Source organism: Ambystoma mexicanum, chromosome 2q (genome assembly GCF_040938575.1).
Source record: "Ambystoma mexicanum isolate Mex_15411 chromosome 2q, UKY_AmexF1_1, whole genome shotgun sequence".
Taxonomy (NCBI): domain Eukaryota; kingdom Metazoa; phylum Chordata; class Amphibia; order Caudata; family Ambystomatidae; genus Ambystoma; species Ambystoma mexicanum.
This window is the reverse complement of record NC_090924.1, coordinates 482,181,256-482,199,971: the sequence shown is the minus strand read 5'-3', so window position 1 is coordinate 482,199,971 and position 18,716 is coordinate 482,181,256. Positions and strand designations below refer to the sequence as shown.

The 18,716-nt window shown below is 44.5% G+C and overlaps 1 protein-coding gene across 3 annotated transcripts in view; it reads left to right on the top strand.

Moving 5' to 3' along the window:
* The window catches only part of BRAT1 (BRCA1 associated ATM activator 1), a 437,354-nt gene that overhangs the window by 115,712 nt on the left and 302,926 nt on the right, over nucleotides 1–18,716 (top strand). For all 3 annotated transcript variants that reach the window (XM_069647597.1, XM_069647599.1, XM_069647598.1), the window contains exons 4-5: nucleotides 11,941–12,085; nucleotides 12,509–12,881. In XM_069647597.1, the coding sequence (XP_069503698.1) occupies nucleotides 11,941–12,085; nucleotides 12,509–12,881 (518 nt within the window). The remainder of the gene's footprint in view (nucleotides 1–11,940; nucleotides 12,086–12,508; nucleotides 12,882–18,716) is intronic.

The window sequence follows — 18,716 nt, the reverse complement described above, 5'->3', positions numbered from 1 at the left end:
TACATATTCCTCTCTAAATGGCAGGCCTGCAAACCATCACCACACAGCTTAGCAGGAGATGTATTTGCTCTACCAGAAGCTTCTCATTAATCTTAGATTTTGATGCCTGACATAGCAAACAAACATCCCAGAGGGCCACTATTACTCGACTTGCCCCCCACCCCCTCATGGTCCGCACTGGCACAGGGGTGGCATAACAAAATGGCCGGGAATAGGACTTAAAAGAAAAACATTAGTATCCTAATGGCTACTACACTGGTACATTGGGCTATCCAGGGATTTCAAGCAGCATAGCACAAATTTTGCTCAACAATGCTTTATTGTGGTTCACAATGTTAGGGAGAATTCTCATTTTATGGCTAATTTCCCTTACCTAGTGAGTCCCTCGGCAGCGTTGCTGGATCTCTGGAGTTGTTTCTTTTCCACTTGGTAAGAGTGTGAGCTTTTCACCACTATTACTTGTATTTTGCTACGTGTTTTTACCTGTTTTTGGGATTGTGGGCTCTGGAGTACACCACTTCAGTAGCCCCCTTCTTTGTGTGTGTCACACAGCACCTTCTATGCAGTGGCACAGGGTTGTCGTTTAGACTTCCCACCGACTCCATTTCTGAGGTGACTACTATCCCCCAGAAAAGGGTAAAGTTACCATTAACTTTACTTAGTCAATCTACCACAGATCCAGTACACCCCATCTTCCATGGAGTACTGGAAAGGGTTAATTCGTATCCCTTTTTATCTGTACCTCCTAGAGCATTGTTTCGCTCTTTTAACATTTAGACTTGGCTGGTGGCAGTGGTATCTACCCTAACTTTTCTACCGCGATTATATTAGATAAACATAGTATTGTTCTTGGCTATTATATTAGCCTCGAACATAAACCCGCTTGACCAAATCATCTTTCTTTTTGCTCTGGTTGGGTTTATTCGCCATTTCTTTTTGTTAAAGTCCTTCTTGTGTTTTACTTTGAGCGGCAAACTAGGTTTGCCTTCTTTGTTCACCGTCTTTTGGCGGGCTTCTGCTCAGAAGCCCTCCTCAAGGCGCCTGGGTGTCTAGGTGGGCTGAATGTGAGGGAGGGGTGTAGTCACAACCCTGCACAGGGTATCCTAGGAAACCCAAGTCGCACTTTGTCATGATTGGCCAGGGTAGTTGTCCGGGCTGGACAACCCCGTGCTGGGTGATTGACAGCCAGGCTGTGTGAATGGGGTTTTTTCGCATAAAAGGCAGGTCTCTTGGGCTTGAAGTCAGAGAGTCGCCACTGGAACTCCAAGGAACCAAAGAGAAGCTGAGAGAACGACGGCTGCTGCAACTACCCTGTCCCGGGGAAGCCCTGGTGCAGTCCTGAGCTATCTGCCCTTCAACGACTAAGAGGAGATCCAGTCCAGAGTCTTCTTCCCTTGAACCTGGTGGGGATAACCAGCTCGTCTTCCACAGCCAGAGGATCCTCTTCCTTGGTCGAAATCGCTGCACACAGCTGTAGTGGTCCGGATAGCCATTTGAAGAGCCTCTCCTGTATTTTTAAGGAGCGCACCTTTTATTGGTTGTCGCTGCTGCCGACTTCATCCCTGTGTGGCGCAGACCCCCTTCAGACGTCCTCCTTCACAAAGAAGCTCCAGGAATTGTGGGTCTGCGGGAAACCAACAGGAACAACTGCCAGGGCACCAGCTGCATCATTGGAATAAGGTACTGTGTTCTGCTTGAGGAAACTGGATGAACCCCTTTTCTTAATTTCCAAGCTTGCCCTTGTCTTCCCTCCTTCTTATAACTTTTGCTTCCGAACATTGACAATATCGAAATACTCTTGGCTACGTTGAATCGTGAACTATCTGACTGTGTGATCTTCGGCAACAGGCCCCGGTGTCACTTGACCCTGGCACCGGCCCTTTGACTTTTGAACTCTTGTCTATGAGTGTTTCTCGATTCTGTTTGCCTAACCAAAATATTGCCTGTGATTTTTGCCTCCAACTCCCTTTGAGTATCTCAGGTGCTAAGTGTATTTTTGTCCCGGTAGCATTTCATGTTACGGATACGCGTTTAATTAGTAGCCCGAACTTTCAAAAATTGATCGCAATCGTATCCGCGGTAACGTGTTTGTGCATAACACTGGTTAATTCAAACACAGGGTACTTACCTTGAGACATACTGTACAAAGTGAATTGGTTAGTTGTAGTATATTTAACGTGTGGTTTTTGTTCAAATAAATGTACTTATATTTTTCTACCTGAAACCTTGAGTCAGTGTTTGCTTGAGTCACAGTAATTGTGGTCCCTTTGTGTAATCTCTGCTACTGCTCATATACTCTTGAGATAGGCCTGGCTGTTCCGCCACTGCTACCACTCTGACATAGTAGCACAGGCTTGTACCAAAGGTAAAACTTGTATTGCCACCTGTAGTCTTAATTGTGTGTAGTGGTCCCTAAGGGCACTGCACAGGATTCTGCCTAACACACGATAAAAGGTATTGGGTTGGATATAAAGATATATGTACTAGAGAAGCGTTCTAGAAGTAATAGATAAGCTTTAAATAAAACAGTGCCAAGGATGGAATGATTTAAAGTCAAGTTCTTTAGGTGCCTCTACCCATCAAGGTGATGAGTTCTTCTAACATAACCATTACACTGACCCATAGCAGTCTCTGTCCCCATAAGGAAGCCCTATTCTAACAATCAAAGTTGTAAGGTAATGTCTGACAAAGTTCAAACCTAATCTTTGAGTACTTTCGCCTGCAGACTAACCGAAAGGTACAACAAAACAGTTGTCCATGTCTGGCTGAAAAATGTGTTCAGAAACCTATTCTTACAAAGTCTACCCCTATTCTATAAACAAACCTACATCAAATTTATTCCTGGGCAGTAACCTCCTGGTGCTACTTAAGTTTCTTCCTTCTCCAGCATCTCCCATCAACACAGATTAGTTGGGCCTCTGTTGGCCTCTTGTTTCTTTAGCACATCAACCCTCTTGGGTCTCCCCATGACCTCAGGTTCTCTCATGCTTTTCTTAGATCCCACCACAACCTTGGATTCTTTTATTTTTCTCTCGGTTCTCTCCATGAGTTTGGATTCAGTCAATACAACACCCATGACAGTAATTGGTATTTCCTCCATCGTCCCCTCATTTGGGTTTCTTTTAAGACAGACTATATTCTCGCCCCTTACCAAGGATTTTTACCCTCCCGCTTCTTTCAATGAAACACCCCGTTCTCAGGCTTTCCCTCTAGTGCCAAGTACAGTGGGCAGGGTCTGTCCTTAGCTCATCTTTTCAAGGCCCACTAACTATTCCGGCAGAACCTATGGCATCCACACGACAGACCAACTGTTCCACATTTGGTCGTATATGAACTATGTGGTTTGTTCTACACATCCTGATTGGTCTTTCCTCTCATGACGCTTCATTTGAAAGTGGGGCTTATTATTACCTCCTTTTTGCCATTTGTTGGGCCTTAATTAATATTTTGTTGAAGGATCAGCTCGTAGCCTTGTGTCATTTGTGATCTGCAATTTCATGCAAACACGTTTCCATAGTGCGCCATGTCATGATCTGGTTCTTGATTTGAAGCTACTGACGTTCTGGTTTGCCTTGCATCTGTTATGCTCAGCACACATCCTTATTTATTAGTGACACATTTTTGAAGACCCCTAAATTCATGAATGCTTAAGAAAATATTTGAATGTGTTAAACATTTTAAAACCGAATGTGTTGAAAAACTAAACACGTTTTGAAGCACGCAGTTTGCACATGTTACATTTTGTGCTCCAAATCCGCACACGACACATCTGCTTATAATAAATGTGCTACTGGTTCAAACCGCACATCAGCCACTTGTATCCGCTTGCAGGATATAGTGTCCTTCTCAAGCTACCTTTGTCTACTCTGTGAAACCCTCAAGCTAATCCAGAAGCAGCCAGACTTATCCTTGGTCTCAAGCCCAGGGACCGCATCTCTCCTGCCCTACAAAGTTTCCACTGGCTCCTGATCGAAGCACACATTAAATTCAAATCCCTCTCCATCATCCACAAGACTGTCTGGGGCCGGGGACCACTCTATCTGCAAATCCTTCTTACCAAATACTCAACCCCCCCACCCCCCCTAGACACCTGCGCTTCTCTGGCACCAACTCCTTGCGTGTGAAGCGGTTTGCTAAACAGAGAGCAGGTTTATTTGCTTTCCTCAGCGGGCTCCCTTCTTTGGAACAGCCTCCCTCTTCGTCTTGAGCAGGCAATCCTTAAGTTTTGTGAAAGCCTCAAGACCTTCCTCTTTACCTCATCCTTCCCTCCCCTGCTACCCTGCTAATCGCACAGACGCTTGAGTGGTGTGCAGGGCCCTTATGCATCCTCGGGGGCCCTGACCTCCCACATCTCATCCTGCACTCATATCTTCTACATTTGTCTCGGTTCACGCTCCACCACTGGAGGTTGCACTTAGCTTTCTTCATAGCACTTCACCTGCTGCTCTCCATGAGCTCCACAGCACCTATCCCATACCCCTCTCCCCTCTGCACTTGCATGTTCTGAACACTCACAAGGCATAGTAGGTGTGTCTTCCAGTCCCCATTGTCTCTTCTTTGTTGTATTTAATTATTTAACATTGCTGTAATTACATTGTCTATCATCCTATGTCCCCTCCCTGTTGCCCTGTGGGCGCTTTGAAACATATTTGTTTCCTGTATAAGCGCCTAACAAGTGAACAATAAATCAATAAACGTATATTGAAAATCGGAATATATAGTGCCAAGCTGTCACGTAGAGGCTTGTGAGGAGCCAGGAATAAGACACAGACACAGTGAGCTTTTAGTTTTGGCTATAAATATTTATTCAAAATATATGGGGTTTGGAAAAGGCCTCATTATCTCTACTGTAGGAGGCATTTACCTACGTTAACCAAAAGTAAAGGTCTGTCCAGTGTCAAGATGTTCAAAGCAAAATGTCCTGTGCCCGAAATTGGAGCCTTGCCATCACATTCTACAAAACAATTCTAATGTGTGAAGGGTAATGTCTTTGGCCTTGTAAGTGCCCAAAGGTTCAGGTTCAAAAGAAATGTATAACTCCAACACCAAAGGTTCCCAATGGATAAAGGTCACAGTTCCAGGGGACAACTCCCTTCCCAGGTTTCCCGTCAAGACACCTCAAACTCCCAAGGGCATGAATCCTCCTTTGGGCTCTTTGTTCAACAAAATGGTGTACTTCCCTGCCAGGGCCTTTCATGTGATTTACTTTGTGGGCTTGCAAACTTGTCTTTGCCTGGTATACTCTCCTGTCAGGGCTTTTTGTGAGATTTAATCCAGCCGCATTTAAAAGCTAACACAAAAACGGCCAGAAAGAATTTCTCTTTTTTGTGTTCAGTCTTTTAAATACGGTAATATCACATAAAACCGTGTACTCTCCTGCCAGGGCTTTTCATCTGATTTACTTTATACAATTGCAAACTTGACTTTCTACAATAGAAAACTTTCATTTGTCTCACATTACTTTGTAAACCCTTTTTGGGTAATATTGGACTTCATAATTCTTCTCATTCGCTTCACACATTTTGTGTCTCACTCTCTCACTCTCTCACTCTCTCACTCTCTCTCTCTCTCTCTCTCTCTCTCTCACTCTCTCTCTCACTCTCTCTCTCACTCTCTCTCTCTCTCTCTCACTCTCACTCTCACTCTCACTCTCACTCTCACTCTCACTCTCACTCTCACTCTGTTTTTTTGTGGCGTCCTTTGGCTCCCTTGTGGTAGACGGGAGGCAATGTTCCAGCCCCAGCTCATGGGCTCCCTGGCTTCATCGAACAGCTTCCACGTCCTTTGCGGCTCCTGCTTTCCTCTGGGCTCACGCAACATTTTTGGGTGGCAATGTGGCTGCTTCCAGGTTCCCGTGGCCGCTAGGAAGTTTCTTCTACCTTCCCTCTCGCGCTTGCCGCACAATGAAAGGGCCCATGCAGTCCTCTGAAACCTACTTTCATATTGAGCCTGCCGGCTCCATGTTCGTCTTGACGTCCTAACAGTCCCTCAGTCAACACTGAGAGAGCTTGGCTTTCCCAGGTATCATTCTCTATCTTCATGCTCAGTAAAACTTTTAAACGTCCCAGCTCCTATCGTATGCTCACAACCACTAGAGCGTATCTGGTGCTTCTCGTGCCTGGTGATCTGCATTACTCCATTCAGAATCCTTGTCCCAGTATTTCTAGATGTATGGTAGTTGTAGGCAGTTCTTGGTGTTTTATGTGTAGCGTATTGGAAGGTGTTACGAGTAGGTCTTGTGGATGATTGAAGGGAATCGGCACAATATGCCATCATGTCCTGTGGAATGCTTGAGGTATCCCTAAAAGGGAAAGGGGGGATACCATGTCTCATCCAATGATGTTATGATCCCTCCGAGGGTCACCTCGCAACCGCCCCCAGGGTCAGGATCAGGTAGCGGGTGCCGTCCCCTGGCCACATGGGGAGAGGCTACTGCTGTGAAAGGAGTGATGACAACATCCGGTTCATCACAGGCCTTTCAGCTCTAGATCAGTATGAACTGCATTCTTTTATCTTTAGCTGCAATGTTAGTTATGTAGCTTGCAATCATGGTTTTATATGATGCATGTTCGCAATTCATTTTTGTACAAATTAAAGAAATGTATCTTGTTGTGCACACAGTACAAAAGAAAGCATTGCAGGATTGAAACTGTGCAGTCGGATTTGCTCCTATGCATACCACAAGAATGCTATTCTGATGCTTATCTGCTAAGAATACTCAACTGAAACATGGCCAGGCATTCATAATTCTACTCGCCCACCCACCAAAATCAGAACCTGGACTGGTCCAAGGGTCAGTGTAAGTGCATGGACAAAAAGCAGAACACAGAAAATTCGGAAAATCCCCATGTATGTTCAAAAACACTAGACATGCAGTGTATTGGATATATATGCAATTTGCACATGGGGTAGACAGAGGCGATTAGAGCAGAGGTGGGAGGCGACCCAAGACTAGCCTACAGCTGTGAAAATGGGGCTAGGCATGACTGTACAGTAGACAGGATAAGAGCAGTCCCTGTAGAGGTGGTTTAGTGTGTAAAATGGTTGTTTTAAAGTTGTACTGAATTTGAAAGACGTGAGGCAATGATCAATGTTTTTGCTTGTCCAATATGGCTATAACATTTACAATATTAACCCTGCTCAATTTCAAGTAGAAGTCTTTCTTGCCATAAAAGTGAAGTCAAAATAAACGGAAAGCAAACGTTTTAGGGCCCCACAAAAGGGGGTCAAGGGTATCCCCGAATTCGAAATTGCATTGCTATCTACAGTCGCACACCAACACATATATTAAGTTTTGGACCATACTTTGCTAACAGACACACATATGGGTACAGATGTTAAACTTTTACCTAATTGGCAGAGACGTAGCTACAATAAGGCTGAATAGGCCCTGGCCTAGGGCGGCAGATTGCCACAGGCGCAGCAATATCTAGCAGTTTATTTTCAATGTTGTCATTTGTTAAATATAAAGATAATTTTGTTTCTCGAACTCTGGCTGATCCACACAAATCCGTGAGTGATTTCGAGCTGTTAGCAGTCATTGCACTCTAACAGCTATAGTCTTTGCTGGCCAAACTTGTACAAATGCTTGATATTTACAAAAGCTTTTATGGCGACTTTAGTATTTTTCTTTTATTAAAGGAAATGCGTGCCAAACCCAGCATTTATTAGGTATTTAGAGATTCAGTCATACAACTCTCACAGACACATATGACGAATATAAAACTCTTTCTTATGTCCAAAATCCTCTTTAACATTCATAACAGCCAGAACCCCGTTGGTTTTATTGCTGCAACTCCCTATTATCATTTTAGTTCTTTATAATCAACACATACATATACTGTGTTAAGTAATCCCTTTTTTGTTCAAATACACATGACTTGCATTTTTTAAACCATTGCAAATATGAGGTCTCCCTCCAGAAAAGTAAAGGTTAAAAATGATGCATTTTACAATATTAAATGCATACCTACACTTAAGTCGAGCACAGACTTCTCGCAGGTGGGCATTAAAATGATGTTCACAAGCTAGCACGACTTTCCCTCTCCAACCCCACATTTCGGAGGTCTGTGGCCTCTCAATAGGTCCAAGCAGAAGGAGATTTTACAGAAGTCGAAATGGCCAAGTGCAAATCTAAATATGCAAACCCATCAAGGAACCTGTGATAGGATACCCAAAGCCGTGAAAGGGTGAGTGAGAACAAAAACTGTGTGCCAAAGGTGCACACTGTTTCACAGCTGTCAGGAAGAAAGGTCTGTGGTGTCCCGTCAGGACATCCGTTCAGCCATCCTTACAGAAGCTGCCCAATACTATGCATGCAAATGGCATGTCTGGTTTAGGTTGGGGTTAAGCAAGCAGTAAGGCTGGCAGACTATGACTTTGAAAGAGCTGGTCAGTCATCTTGGATCCGTTGTTGTTTTGGCTCACTGATGCCAGTCTGTGTTTTCTGCGACAGAGCAACCTTTTTCTGAATCGGCAATTAAGGCAACAAGTGTAGCCACAAGTTTAACATGGATTTTGGGGATTTTCTCATGCCCGATCTGCCTGGGGGAGAGTAGAGCACTTGTATGAGGTTGTGGGTCTGCTACGGTTCCCTTTAAAGAGCTAGTGTTCTTTATGTGCCACACATGAATGTCCGCCTGCCCGATAACTGGCATTAAGTGACAGTGCACATGGGATTCTCTGCATACCCATACCGCCCCACATCCACCATGTACTAGTTTGGCAGGTCCCGGGACCTTTGGTCACCCCACTAGATGTCACCAGTAAAGTTGTGCACATTCAATGTATGTTATAATGTGAGCAGAGACCACATTGCATTATCTGGAATTTGATATAAGCCCAACCAAAACAATCTAATGCATACTCCATCAGAATTAACTAACAACTAAGATTTTGAAGTCCCAAAATATGTAACGTTGTCAGGCGTATGGGATAGTTTGAGCTGTAGTGTATGTGGTCAGTGTGGCAAGGGTTTGAGGGGAAAGAGCAGATCGGGTGAGGTTGACTGTTAACTGGTTTTAAGAGTTTGGTTTTGCTATATGTGGATATTCTAAACTTATCAAATGTTTAAACTGAGCCCTTCTGTGTTTTTACTCCTCAATTCTGGCTACAAGCGGTGTTGTTCCCCATTTGCTTGTGAAAGGTGGTAGGTGATTCTTCCCCTTTCGCTTGAGACAGGCCAGGATGCGAGACATTTCGGAACACCACTAAATGAAATAAAATCAATAGAAATAGAAATAGAAAATTGTAAAAACAAATGACGAGGCAATGAGCAATTTGTCAAATCACATTCTAAAGTAAGATGAGTCTTTTTTCCAAACTTGATTTATTTTTTTATTTTGTTACTGGTCAAGAAAAGCAATAGCTAAAAGCAACTAAATGTGTTGGCCAATCTAATTGTTTCAGCAAAGTTGCAAATGGAGCAAGCTTTGATACTGTGTTGAAAACATTGTTTTGTAACTTTTATAATGCGCCTCAAGCAATGAAATCTCTAATAGTACTACCCATTGGTTCCTTAACTTAACCAGAAAATATGTATTGTATTGTTAAATTGAGGAATTACTATTACAGATTTAACTTTTTCAATAGTTTATAATCATGATTGTCGGGGTAAAGGGTCATCTTTTGTGAAACCGTGCAGCCCACCACGTTCTACTTCAGAGTGTACTAGTGATGGGTCAAAGGCAGTCTATACCCAATTTTCACTGCCCGTTGCAGTTTAACGAACGGCAAATCAAGTCTGCTGTTTCTTTTGCTGGTGTACTGATTAGTATTTCTGGAACATGTTTCCACAAAGCTGGTTTGCTGCAATTTTATGACCAGGTTTTGCCCATGGTCTTTCCCCTTTGCTCCTGTTTCCTCTTTTGGCTGCTAGACATCATTCCAAAGCAGTCTTTTGTCCTCCCCTTGTCCTTTTCACTGGATGTACTGGATATGTCATGCTGGGACTGTTTATGGGCTGTTTTCCCATTGTCATCCCATTGTACCCTCCTAGTTGTAGCGCCATGAAGTAGAAACCTTCCTTCGTAGGGAAGGATGGTGGGACACCACTACCCCGTCCTTTAGTTCTGCATTTGGGCCTTCTTGGTTCATCTCCTCTGTTGCCACTGTCAAGGGGAAAAACAATGGTCTGACTGTCGCTAGTGGAAGAACACCCTGTTCCTGACAGGAGTGCCTGGCCCTAGGTGACGGATGGTGCACTGCCTATCTAATAAGTATAGGAAAGAAGGAACTGTCCCTCGACCTTACTGCTCAATTAGAAATGATACATGGTTTTTCATAATTAAAAAGGAAACTAAAATCAACCATTCGTGTTGTGTATATTTCTTGGGCAGACAAAACTGGATATTAGATCTTGTCTATCACAAATAACCTGGCACATTGTTTTAGACCTGGGGATTTTGTGCTTCTTTTATCCACCCATAGAGGTCAAACTTCCTAAGGCACAATTGGTCTATTCTACTGTTTCATAAAATAAAAAGCCCATATACTCTGGGCAACCTTAAAAGGCTCATGGGACGTGAGTAGATCTTAATATTGGGCTAGAGTATCCCCCTTATTTGTCTGGGATATCAAAGCAGATCACTTGTAGCACACATGACCACAGGGTTGACCGATTTCGATGGCAAATCTAATTTAATGCCATATTCTTCAGGACCAGTAGTTTGTCAATCTTGAATCCAATTCAGGCGTGCATCTGTGTATAACAGACCAGGCGGGCTCATCAGTCCCCAGTGTGGAGACAAAAAGGTGTAAAGGCTGGGTATGAATTTCCATTGACCTTATTCGAAATGCATGCAGCAACAATACAGCCGCATTGTTTCACAATTTCTATGGTGCAAGTGTGTCAAGACATCTAGTGACTTATGAGTGCCTCAAGTGGTCACCACATACTATACTGCTAAAGTGGGGAGGGAGGGGGCGCAGTGCAGGAGCTCTGTGGGGGAGAAGTGATAACACTCCATGCAGGAACAGGGAGAGAAAGGGAAACGTGACAGTTTAGTCATATTCCCTGATGTCATGGGAAGTCTCAACCCCTGGAAGAACACAAAAGTATTTTTTAAAAGTTTCATGTATATTAGACAGAAATGGGGTGTCGGACAACCCGTTTCACCCACCTGAGAGCAGAACAAACCACTAACAGGAAAAGGTGAGCAGCACTGCTGTAGGGCAAACTGCTCCTTGTTGTTAAATGGCCAACTTGCAGGATTTCTGCATAATGGAGAAAGGTGTACAGAGCCATGTTAGTGGCCGACTGTTGCAAGTTGATTCTGCAATAATTTAGAATATTGCGCGGCACGATAGTCCGTATGCATTTTCGAGGGGTGCTTAGGGCCCTCGTACCCCATTTCTGCCATCTATGCATTTTTTTCACAAGAGAGTGGATTTACCAGTATAGATCCAATGACGGCATATATTTGCATAGGCTGTATTTTTTTCTTTTGCAATTTGTGTGTTGCCTTCGGTGTATGTCCGTTGTCATTTGTAAATGTTGCTGTCACATTTAGTCAGTACACTGGAGGCGCAATTGCTGCAAAGTGAATGACCAGTGATTTCTGGTAGTTGCCACATCTCTGTGAGCGCCGTAGGGCCAGTCATAGCTCTGTGTAAGTGTATCAATTTGTTTCTGATATTTTTGTCCCTTTTGTAGGCCAACATGAGTAGAGCTACATCCCTGTTAGACATGTTTTACATTTGCTACTCATGACTGATGTTTTCTTTGGGGCTGTGTTTTTCGTTGAAATGGTGAGAACCCAAACCATGTTTTTCTTGTGTGGGGTCTCTTGTCTCTGGTTGATGTAATGCCACTGTGTCCATGTACCAAGATATATTAATAGCTCTCTTTAATAGGTGTTTGTGTCATCCTCTTTTGAGTAATCGTTCCAACAAAATGGTTGGCTCAATGAAGTAATCCTGTTCATGTTGTAATTGCTCCAGGGAGGGGATCACCTGTCCGCTTTCTTTGGCAAGACACTTTTGACAAGTGGATCCTGGGAAGATGCATCTGTACGAAGCGGCTGGATTCGAGGTGTTCACAGCCTTGCACAACATAAGAGAGCTCTTCAATTTTTGTGCGACACTGGCGAGTATTTTGCCTCTTACCTAAAGTCCCAATGCATGAACCTAAATACATAGATTCAGGACCCTCATTCTATGATAACTCCTACTTCTAGCAGCAAGTAGTCTGTAGAAATAAGGGCTAGAGTGGAGGATTGTTGGTGGAAGTCCTGCCACGTATATTTGTCTGATTGAAATAGAGCTGAACGTATTCAAATTGACCTTTCTGTAGAGAACTGCAAAATAAAATGTTTATGAAAGGATTTGTATAGTAATATTCTACCTGAAGTTACATTTGAAGGAAAAGCTTGACTGTGGTAGTACAGTGTGATAACTTTGAAATTGCTTTACATACACAACCTAAATCTGCAATTAGCAAAACATGAAATATGATATTGTCCAGACTTGGAGTTTAAGGAAATCATCTTTTTTTGTGTTTACCTTTTAGGTGCACTAGATGAAATCTTCAGCATGCAAGGAGACCCCAGTCTCTTTGTGGCATCTGCTGCCAGTCAGCTTCTTGTCCATATTCTGATCACATCACTACAGTTAGATATGCAGATTCCTCTGAAAAGTGGGACGTGTGATTGGCCAACATGTGCTCGGGGAGTTCTTGCATATCTTGAGAATTCCCTGAGTTCCAAAACTCCTGCTCGAGTCACACAATCCTTGAAATCCCTGACTGCTATATTCGGAGGGTGCAATCTGGAGTGCACTGAAGTGATCTGGTTACAGATGGAGGACTCAGTGGGGTCACTTGTGGTCGAAAAATCAGTCTATGCTGAATCTGCATTAGTGGATCTCCTACTCAGCGTGGCAAGGTAATGATGAGCACAGAGCATTTCTTGAAAGGGGGAGAGGGTCATTAAATCAAGGAAAATAATAGTTTAAGCCCTTAGGGCGATTTATAGCTTTACTTGACCAAATGTAAAAGGTTTGACTATTTCCATCCTACTGGTAATCCTGAATGTACAGCAACAATAATAGAACTCTATTTAGATGCTGCTTTCTGCACTGTAGGAAAGTCAAGCAAAGATACATGTGTCACAAGATAGGCGTGTTTCAGCAGGGGCTGTGCTTATTCTGTGTTAAATTAGGAAAGGGGGTTGAACCAAACACTAAGGATGATTCTAAGGAAACAGTGTCAGAAATTGGACAACACAAAGTGGGATAATATTGGTGCATCAACACCTACATTGGGGCTTTCCCAAAATCATAAAGTTCCTAACCCATTCTTGCAGTGTCCTTATACCTCCAGTGACACCCTATTCTACAATGCAATGTCCAAAGGTAGCCAACAGAAAGATGCAAAACCTATTCTTAAAAAGTAATTATCCTCCTGGTTAAGTCTAAGCTAAAACATAAATGTTCCAAGTCTTGGTCAACAACAGAGTTCAAAATGTCTTTTCTTTAATATGTAGCTTTAGTCTAAACACAATATAATGAAACTTTCCTCTGGGCAGGCTTTTCCAGGTGTGATGCATAGTCTTGGCCTTTCTTCAGTCTTCCCACTTTCAGGATGTCCATTTAGACATCTCCCAGATCTTTGGGTTGTCAGGCTTTGGGCTCTTCTCTTCCTCTTTGTACTGGGTGTTCCTCCAGGGCTTCTTGCTGCACTGGTTTAGGTTTCCACCAATGTCTAGTGCTTTGCAGTACCCGGTAGATTTCTTCCAGATCTCTCCATTCTTAAACCTCCTCCAGAAGCTTTGGTTTCTCAGCATTCAAGATTGCGACCACTTGTAGAACTTTGGTAAGCATCAGACCCTTGTATTCGGGCTCGGGTATCAATTAGGGATCCCAGCAAACTATCTACCTTGTACCAAGCAGTGCTCTCCCAATCTAGCAAGGAGCAGTGAAGAACACGTTCTTTAACTCTGCTGCTGCCTATGCTGAGATCACCTACCCTCTTTTATAGCACTGCAACAGTGTGTGTATTTGTGTTGCCCCGTGTGATTGGATAGGGCAGCTAGCAGGTTGTATCATGCATTTAAATTGGGCTTCTTTCATGGTACCCCTTAATTGACCCTTCGAGACCTTCCCTGGTTAATTGCAGTAACAGCCTCCGCTTGTTGGTTCTGTGAGCTTTATAGGTAAAGTACGTGTGCCACAAGAGGATTTCCTCTTTTAGCGGCTATTTTGTCTGCAGCATCTTGTGGTCTGAGCTGCTGCAGCAGGGAGTGAGCTGCTGCAGCGTCCTTGGCCAACTGCATGGTTCGTGGTCTCCTTTCTTTCTATATCTCCTTTGCCGGTAAGTTTTGAAAATCTTACCATGGCAGTCCATGGGTCCGCGAATGGAAGCAGAAGGCTTCTTTTCAGTTTTCTGCTTTCTGGCACAAAATGTTTTGTACATGGTCTGAAAGTTATGCTCACAGTTAGGAGTTGGTACCTAGGATGTTTGCGATGGGGTTATACCACGTCTTGGAGGGGGTGGGATCCCACACTATCCACACTCTGAGGCAGGTCCGGTAGCAGCTGGAACATCCCAGACCCATGTGTCTTCCACCCCTTATATACTAGGACGGGGACTTCCACTCACAAACCACTGCATGTTTTTTCTAACACCAGATTGTACAAATTCCTCACTGAGCAATGTTTATTTCAGTAGAGTTAACCAGCTAATCCCGAATACATCCTCTCATAAAATAGGTGCATCTCATAGTCCAAATGAACACTGTTGGGGAGATTATTCCTCAACCCTGTGGCAAAGCTTTTGAAGAGATCTATTTTAATGGGGACCACCAAAGATGGCCACCAAAGTAGACAAAAATTCAGTCAATGGTTAATGTAGCAGAACAGTCGGCATCACTCTTAGGAGGGAATGAACTGGTACCAAAGCACAATGAATTCCAGGAACATACAGTCAAATTCAACGCACAATTATAATACTGTAAAAATATATGTTTCGAATTGATTGTGTCCTCCCACGTATTCCTCATCTTTGATATTCGATATCCAGCTTCAGCTGCTTCGGATATTCGATATCCAGCTTCAGCTGCTTCAGAAATATTTTTGGGCAGAGGGCGCTGTGCGTCGATGTCCCTCGTGGGCCTCCGTCTCGAGGATGATGTCATCGATGGCATATATAGCATGTATCGCTTCGAGAAATATGGGGCGCTTCTTCACTTCGTGACAACTTCATTACTTCAAGAAATCGAGAACCGACAACCCTGAAGATCGGGTTCAAAAAGTGTTGAGATTGTGAGTCGAAAATGTCATTGACCGATCCTCATTGTATATGTTTGTGGTGGCTCAGAGTAGACCATAACACCTCAGACTGCTCCAATTCTCAGTCGAGGACAGGAAAAGCCTTGAAAGAAATAAAGGGGAAATTGACTGTAGGTCAAAACCCCAAATCTCCTACTGCGACCGAAAAACCTTCGATCGAGATCGAGGTGTGGCTCCCACCGCTCCCCGTCATCGTCGAAGAAGTCTAAGAAGAGGCACCATAGGTTGCCTTCAACTTCGTCGGACGCTTCCCCTGAGAGCGTATCTTGCCCAACTAAAAAAATCCCCTCCGGCCGAGTGGGAGGCCCTCAGAGCAGAGATACTCAAGATATTTGAAAAACAAAAGCCTCCAAGCCATGCTCCTACCGTGCCTTTGAAAGAAGCCGGGAAGGAAAGGGCTTGACCTAAATCCAGTGCACCTTCGAGCCCAGGACGAAGGGCTGATCCTCATCGCGAGTCTTCGAGGCCTCAATCTGAAGATGTAACTTCGAAGGATCAGTCGAGCCAAAAGCACAAGCATAAGTCGAGGTTGTCAACGCCTTCAACACCTTTGGCGGCGCCTTCGACACCTTTGGCGGCGCCTTCGATACCAGCCAAACCCTCAATGTCGACTTTGAATGGCTGGTCAAAGGGGCCAAAGAAGATTCCCTCGTGGTGGACGAGGGAGGGAGAGGTGTGAAGCCACCTCAATCGGGGGCATTTTTACCATCTGCCACTGCATCAGCCGCCTCAAAACCTCTCTGAGGTCTTGAGTCACAGTTCACCAGTGGGGGGGCACACTGTATAAGAATCTGGAAGAATGGCAAGACATTACTTCAGATGCTTGGGCCTTGGAAGCCATAGCCCACGGTTACTTCCTTCCTTTTATACAGAGACCTCAAAACAATCCACCGGGGAACCACTCTGAGGATTCCAGATCTGCACCTTGTGTAGGAGATTTTTATCCTGCTAGAGAAAGGCGCTATTGAACCGTTGCTTGTAGCGGAGAGGAACAAGGATTAGTATTCCCCTTATTTCCCAATACTCAAAAAGGACAGAGGACTGAGACCCATCTTGGACTTTGAGATACATGAACAAGTTCCTCAGGAAGGACAAGTTAAAGGTGGTCACACTTTCTCAGATCCTTCAGGCCCTCCGACTCCAGGATTGGATAATGTCATTGGACCTTCAGGATGCTTATTTTCATGTGCCAATCCATCTCAAGCACAGAAAATACCTGAGGTTCACACTTGGTGGTTCTCATTATCAATTTCGAGTTCTGCCATTAGGGCTGATCTCTGCTCCAAGGGTTTTCATCAAACTGATGGCGTTAGTGGCAGCGAGTCTCAGGAGAGGGGGCGGGGGATTCATGTCTACCCTTACCTGGACGATTGGCTGATCAGGGCATGTTCACCTGAACAAGTCCTGAATCATCTGCACGTCACCTGCCACCCCCTTCACAGACTGGGCTTCTCCCGCAATTACAAGAAGTCCCATATGACGCCTTCTCTGAAACTCTAGTTCATCAGAGCTGTTCTGGATACATCCTTGGGAAAGAGCTTGCCACCCGAGGTGAGTGCTGAAGACATTCTACAGATGGTCACAAAGTTTGTAAGTGCCCAGTGTCTCCCGGCCTTTGCTATTTTTGAGGTTGCTCGCCCTCATGGCATCCTTCATTTTTCTGGTACCAGAAGCACGCCTGAGGATGAGGTCCCTTCAATGGGCTCTCAGATCTCAATGGTCCCAATTCTCAGGAAAGATGTGAGACCTACTTCAGGTTCCAAGCAGGGTCGCACAAGATCTTCTGTGGTGGGCCTGTGAGGACAACATTCTGACGGTAGAACCTTTTTGGCAACCATAGCCAGAGATAACAGTAGTGCTGAACACCTCACTCACAGGGTGAGGAGCCCAAACAACCGATCTGACAGTCAGCGGTCCTTGGTCTCCATCCGAGTCCAAACTACCTATCAATCTTTTGGAGCTGAAGGCAATCAGACTAGCGCTGAAGGCCTTTCTGCTCTCTGTACGGGGAAAGAATGTCCTGATAATGACAGACAACACAGTGGCCATGTACTACCTCAACAACAGAGGAGTTGTCGGGTCACTACCACTGTGCAGAGAGGCAATGCAACTCTGGTACTGGGCAATTCAAGAATGAATCTCCCTATCGGAAGTTCACCAAGCCGGAGAGGGGAACACAGCGGCGGACGCTCTGAGCAGGCAGAGCACAATCTCCCACAAGTGCGAACTAGCTCCGGAAGTCCGTCAAGAGACCTTCACCCTTTGGGGAACCTCTCAAGTGGATCTGTACGCGACCGGAGTCAACCGGAAGTGTAAACTGTACTGCTCCAGGGAATTTCCCACAAGAGGAGCGCTAGGAGACTCGTTTGTGGTGGACTGGGAATTTCCACACATGTACACATTTCATCCAGTCCCCATCATTCCTTGCGTGATCAGGAGGTTGAGAATGTTTGGGAAACACATGATACTAATTGCCCCGGATTGGGCCAGGAGGACGTGGTACCCGGACCTTCTGGACATGTCCATCTGTTCTCTGATGCGTCTTCCACAAAGAGAGCACCTTCTCTCTTGATAGGAGGGTCGGTTTTACATCCAGAGGTCAAAACACTCGGCCTCCACGCTTGGTTTCTGAAAGGCTGAGATACAAGATTGGGACCTCGCGGATGATGTAATGGAGATTTTGCTTTCGGCCAGAAGGCAAGTAACAAAGTCTTTGTACCATTGCCTTTGGAATAAATTCTGCGACTGGTGCAATGAAAATAATCTAGATCCTTTTCTTTGTAAAACACAGATGTTTTATCCTTTCTACTATCTTTAGCCAATCTGGGGCTCCAGATTAGTACCATTAACAGCTATTTGGCAGCACTGTCCATCTTTAAGCATTCGTCAGAGGAATCTTCATACTTCAAAATTCCACTGGTGATACAATTTCTAAAGGGGCTCATCAATGTGTCCCCCCCGCCCCCGACCGCATCTCCTTTCCAGGTTCCAGTTTGGGACCTTGATGGTTCTAAAATTCCTAATGTGTGCATTTTAAGTTTATATCTGGGAACTTGTAGGCAGCTGGAGTTGGCCGACCTGGTGACTAAAAGAAGTTTTGCCTAATTCTAAAGTACTTGGGGTTGCGGGAAGACCCTAGTTCCTTCCCAACAATCCTCAGTAAAAGAAAAAACAGTTTCACTTTCATGCCCCCAGCCAATGACTGCCGTCTCCCTAAACCCCTCCTCTGGTAGCCATCTTCAGATTTTTACCGCACGTTCAAGTGTTGTGAGTGATCGCGTTTCGCTCCGAGAGCATTTCTGTGTTTTTGCGCTTTTTCGTTCAAAAAGTTCCTATTTTTGTCATATAGAGCCCGTGTGCTCTTTTGTTTCTTGAGCAGACAAGCAGGGATCCGTTTGTTGGCGTCTTTCAATGCCCCTCAGTGGCAGAAT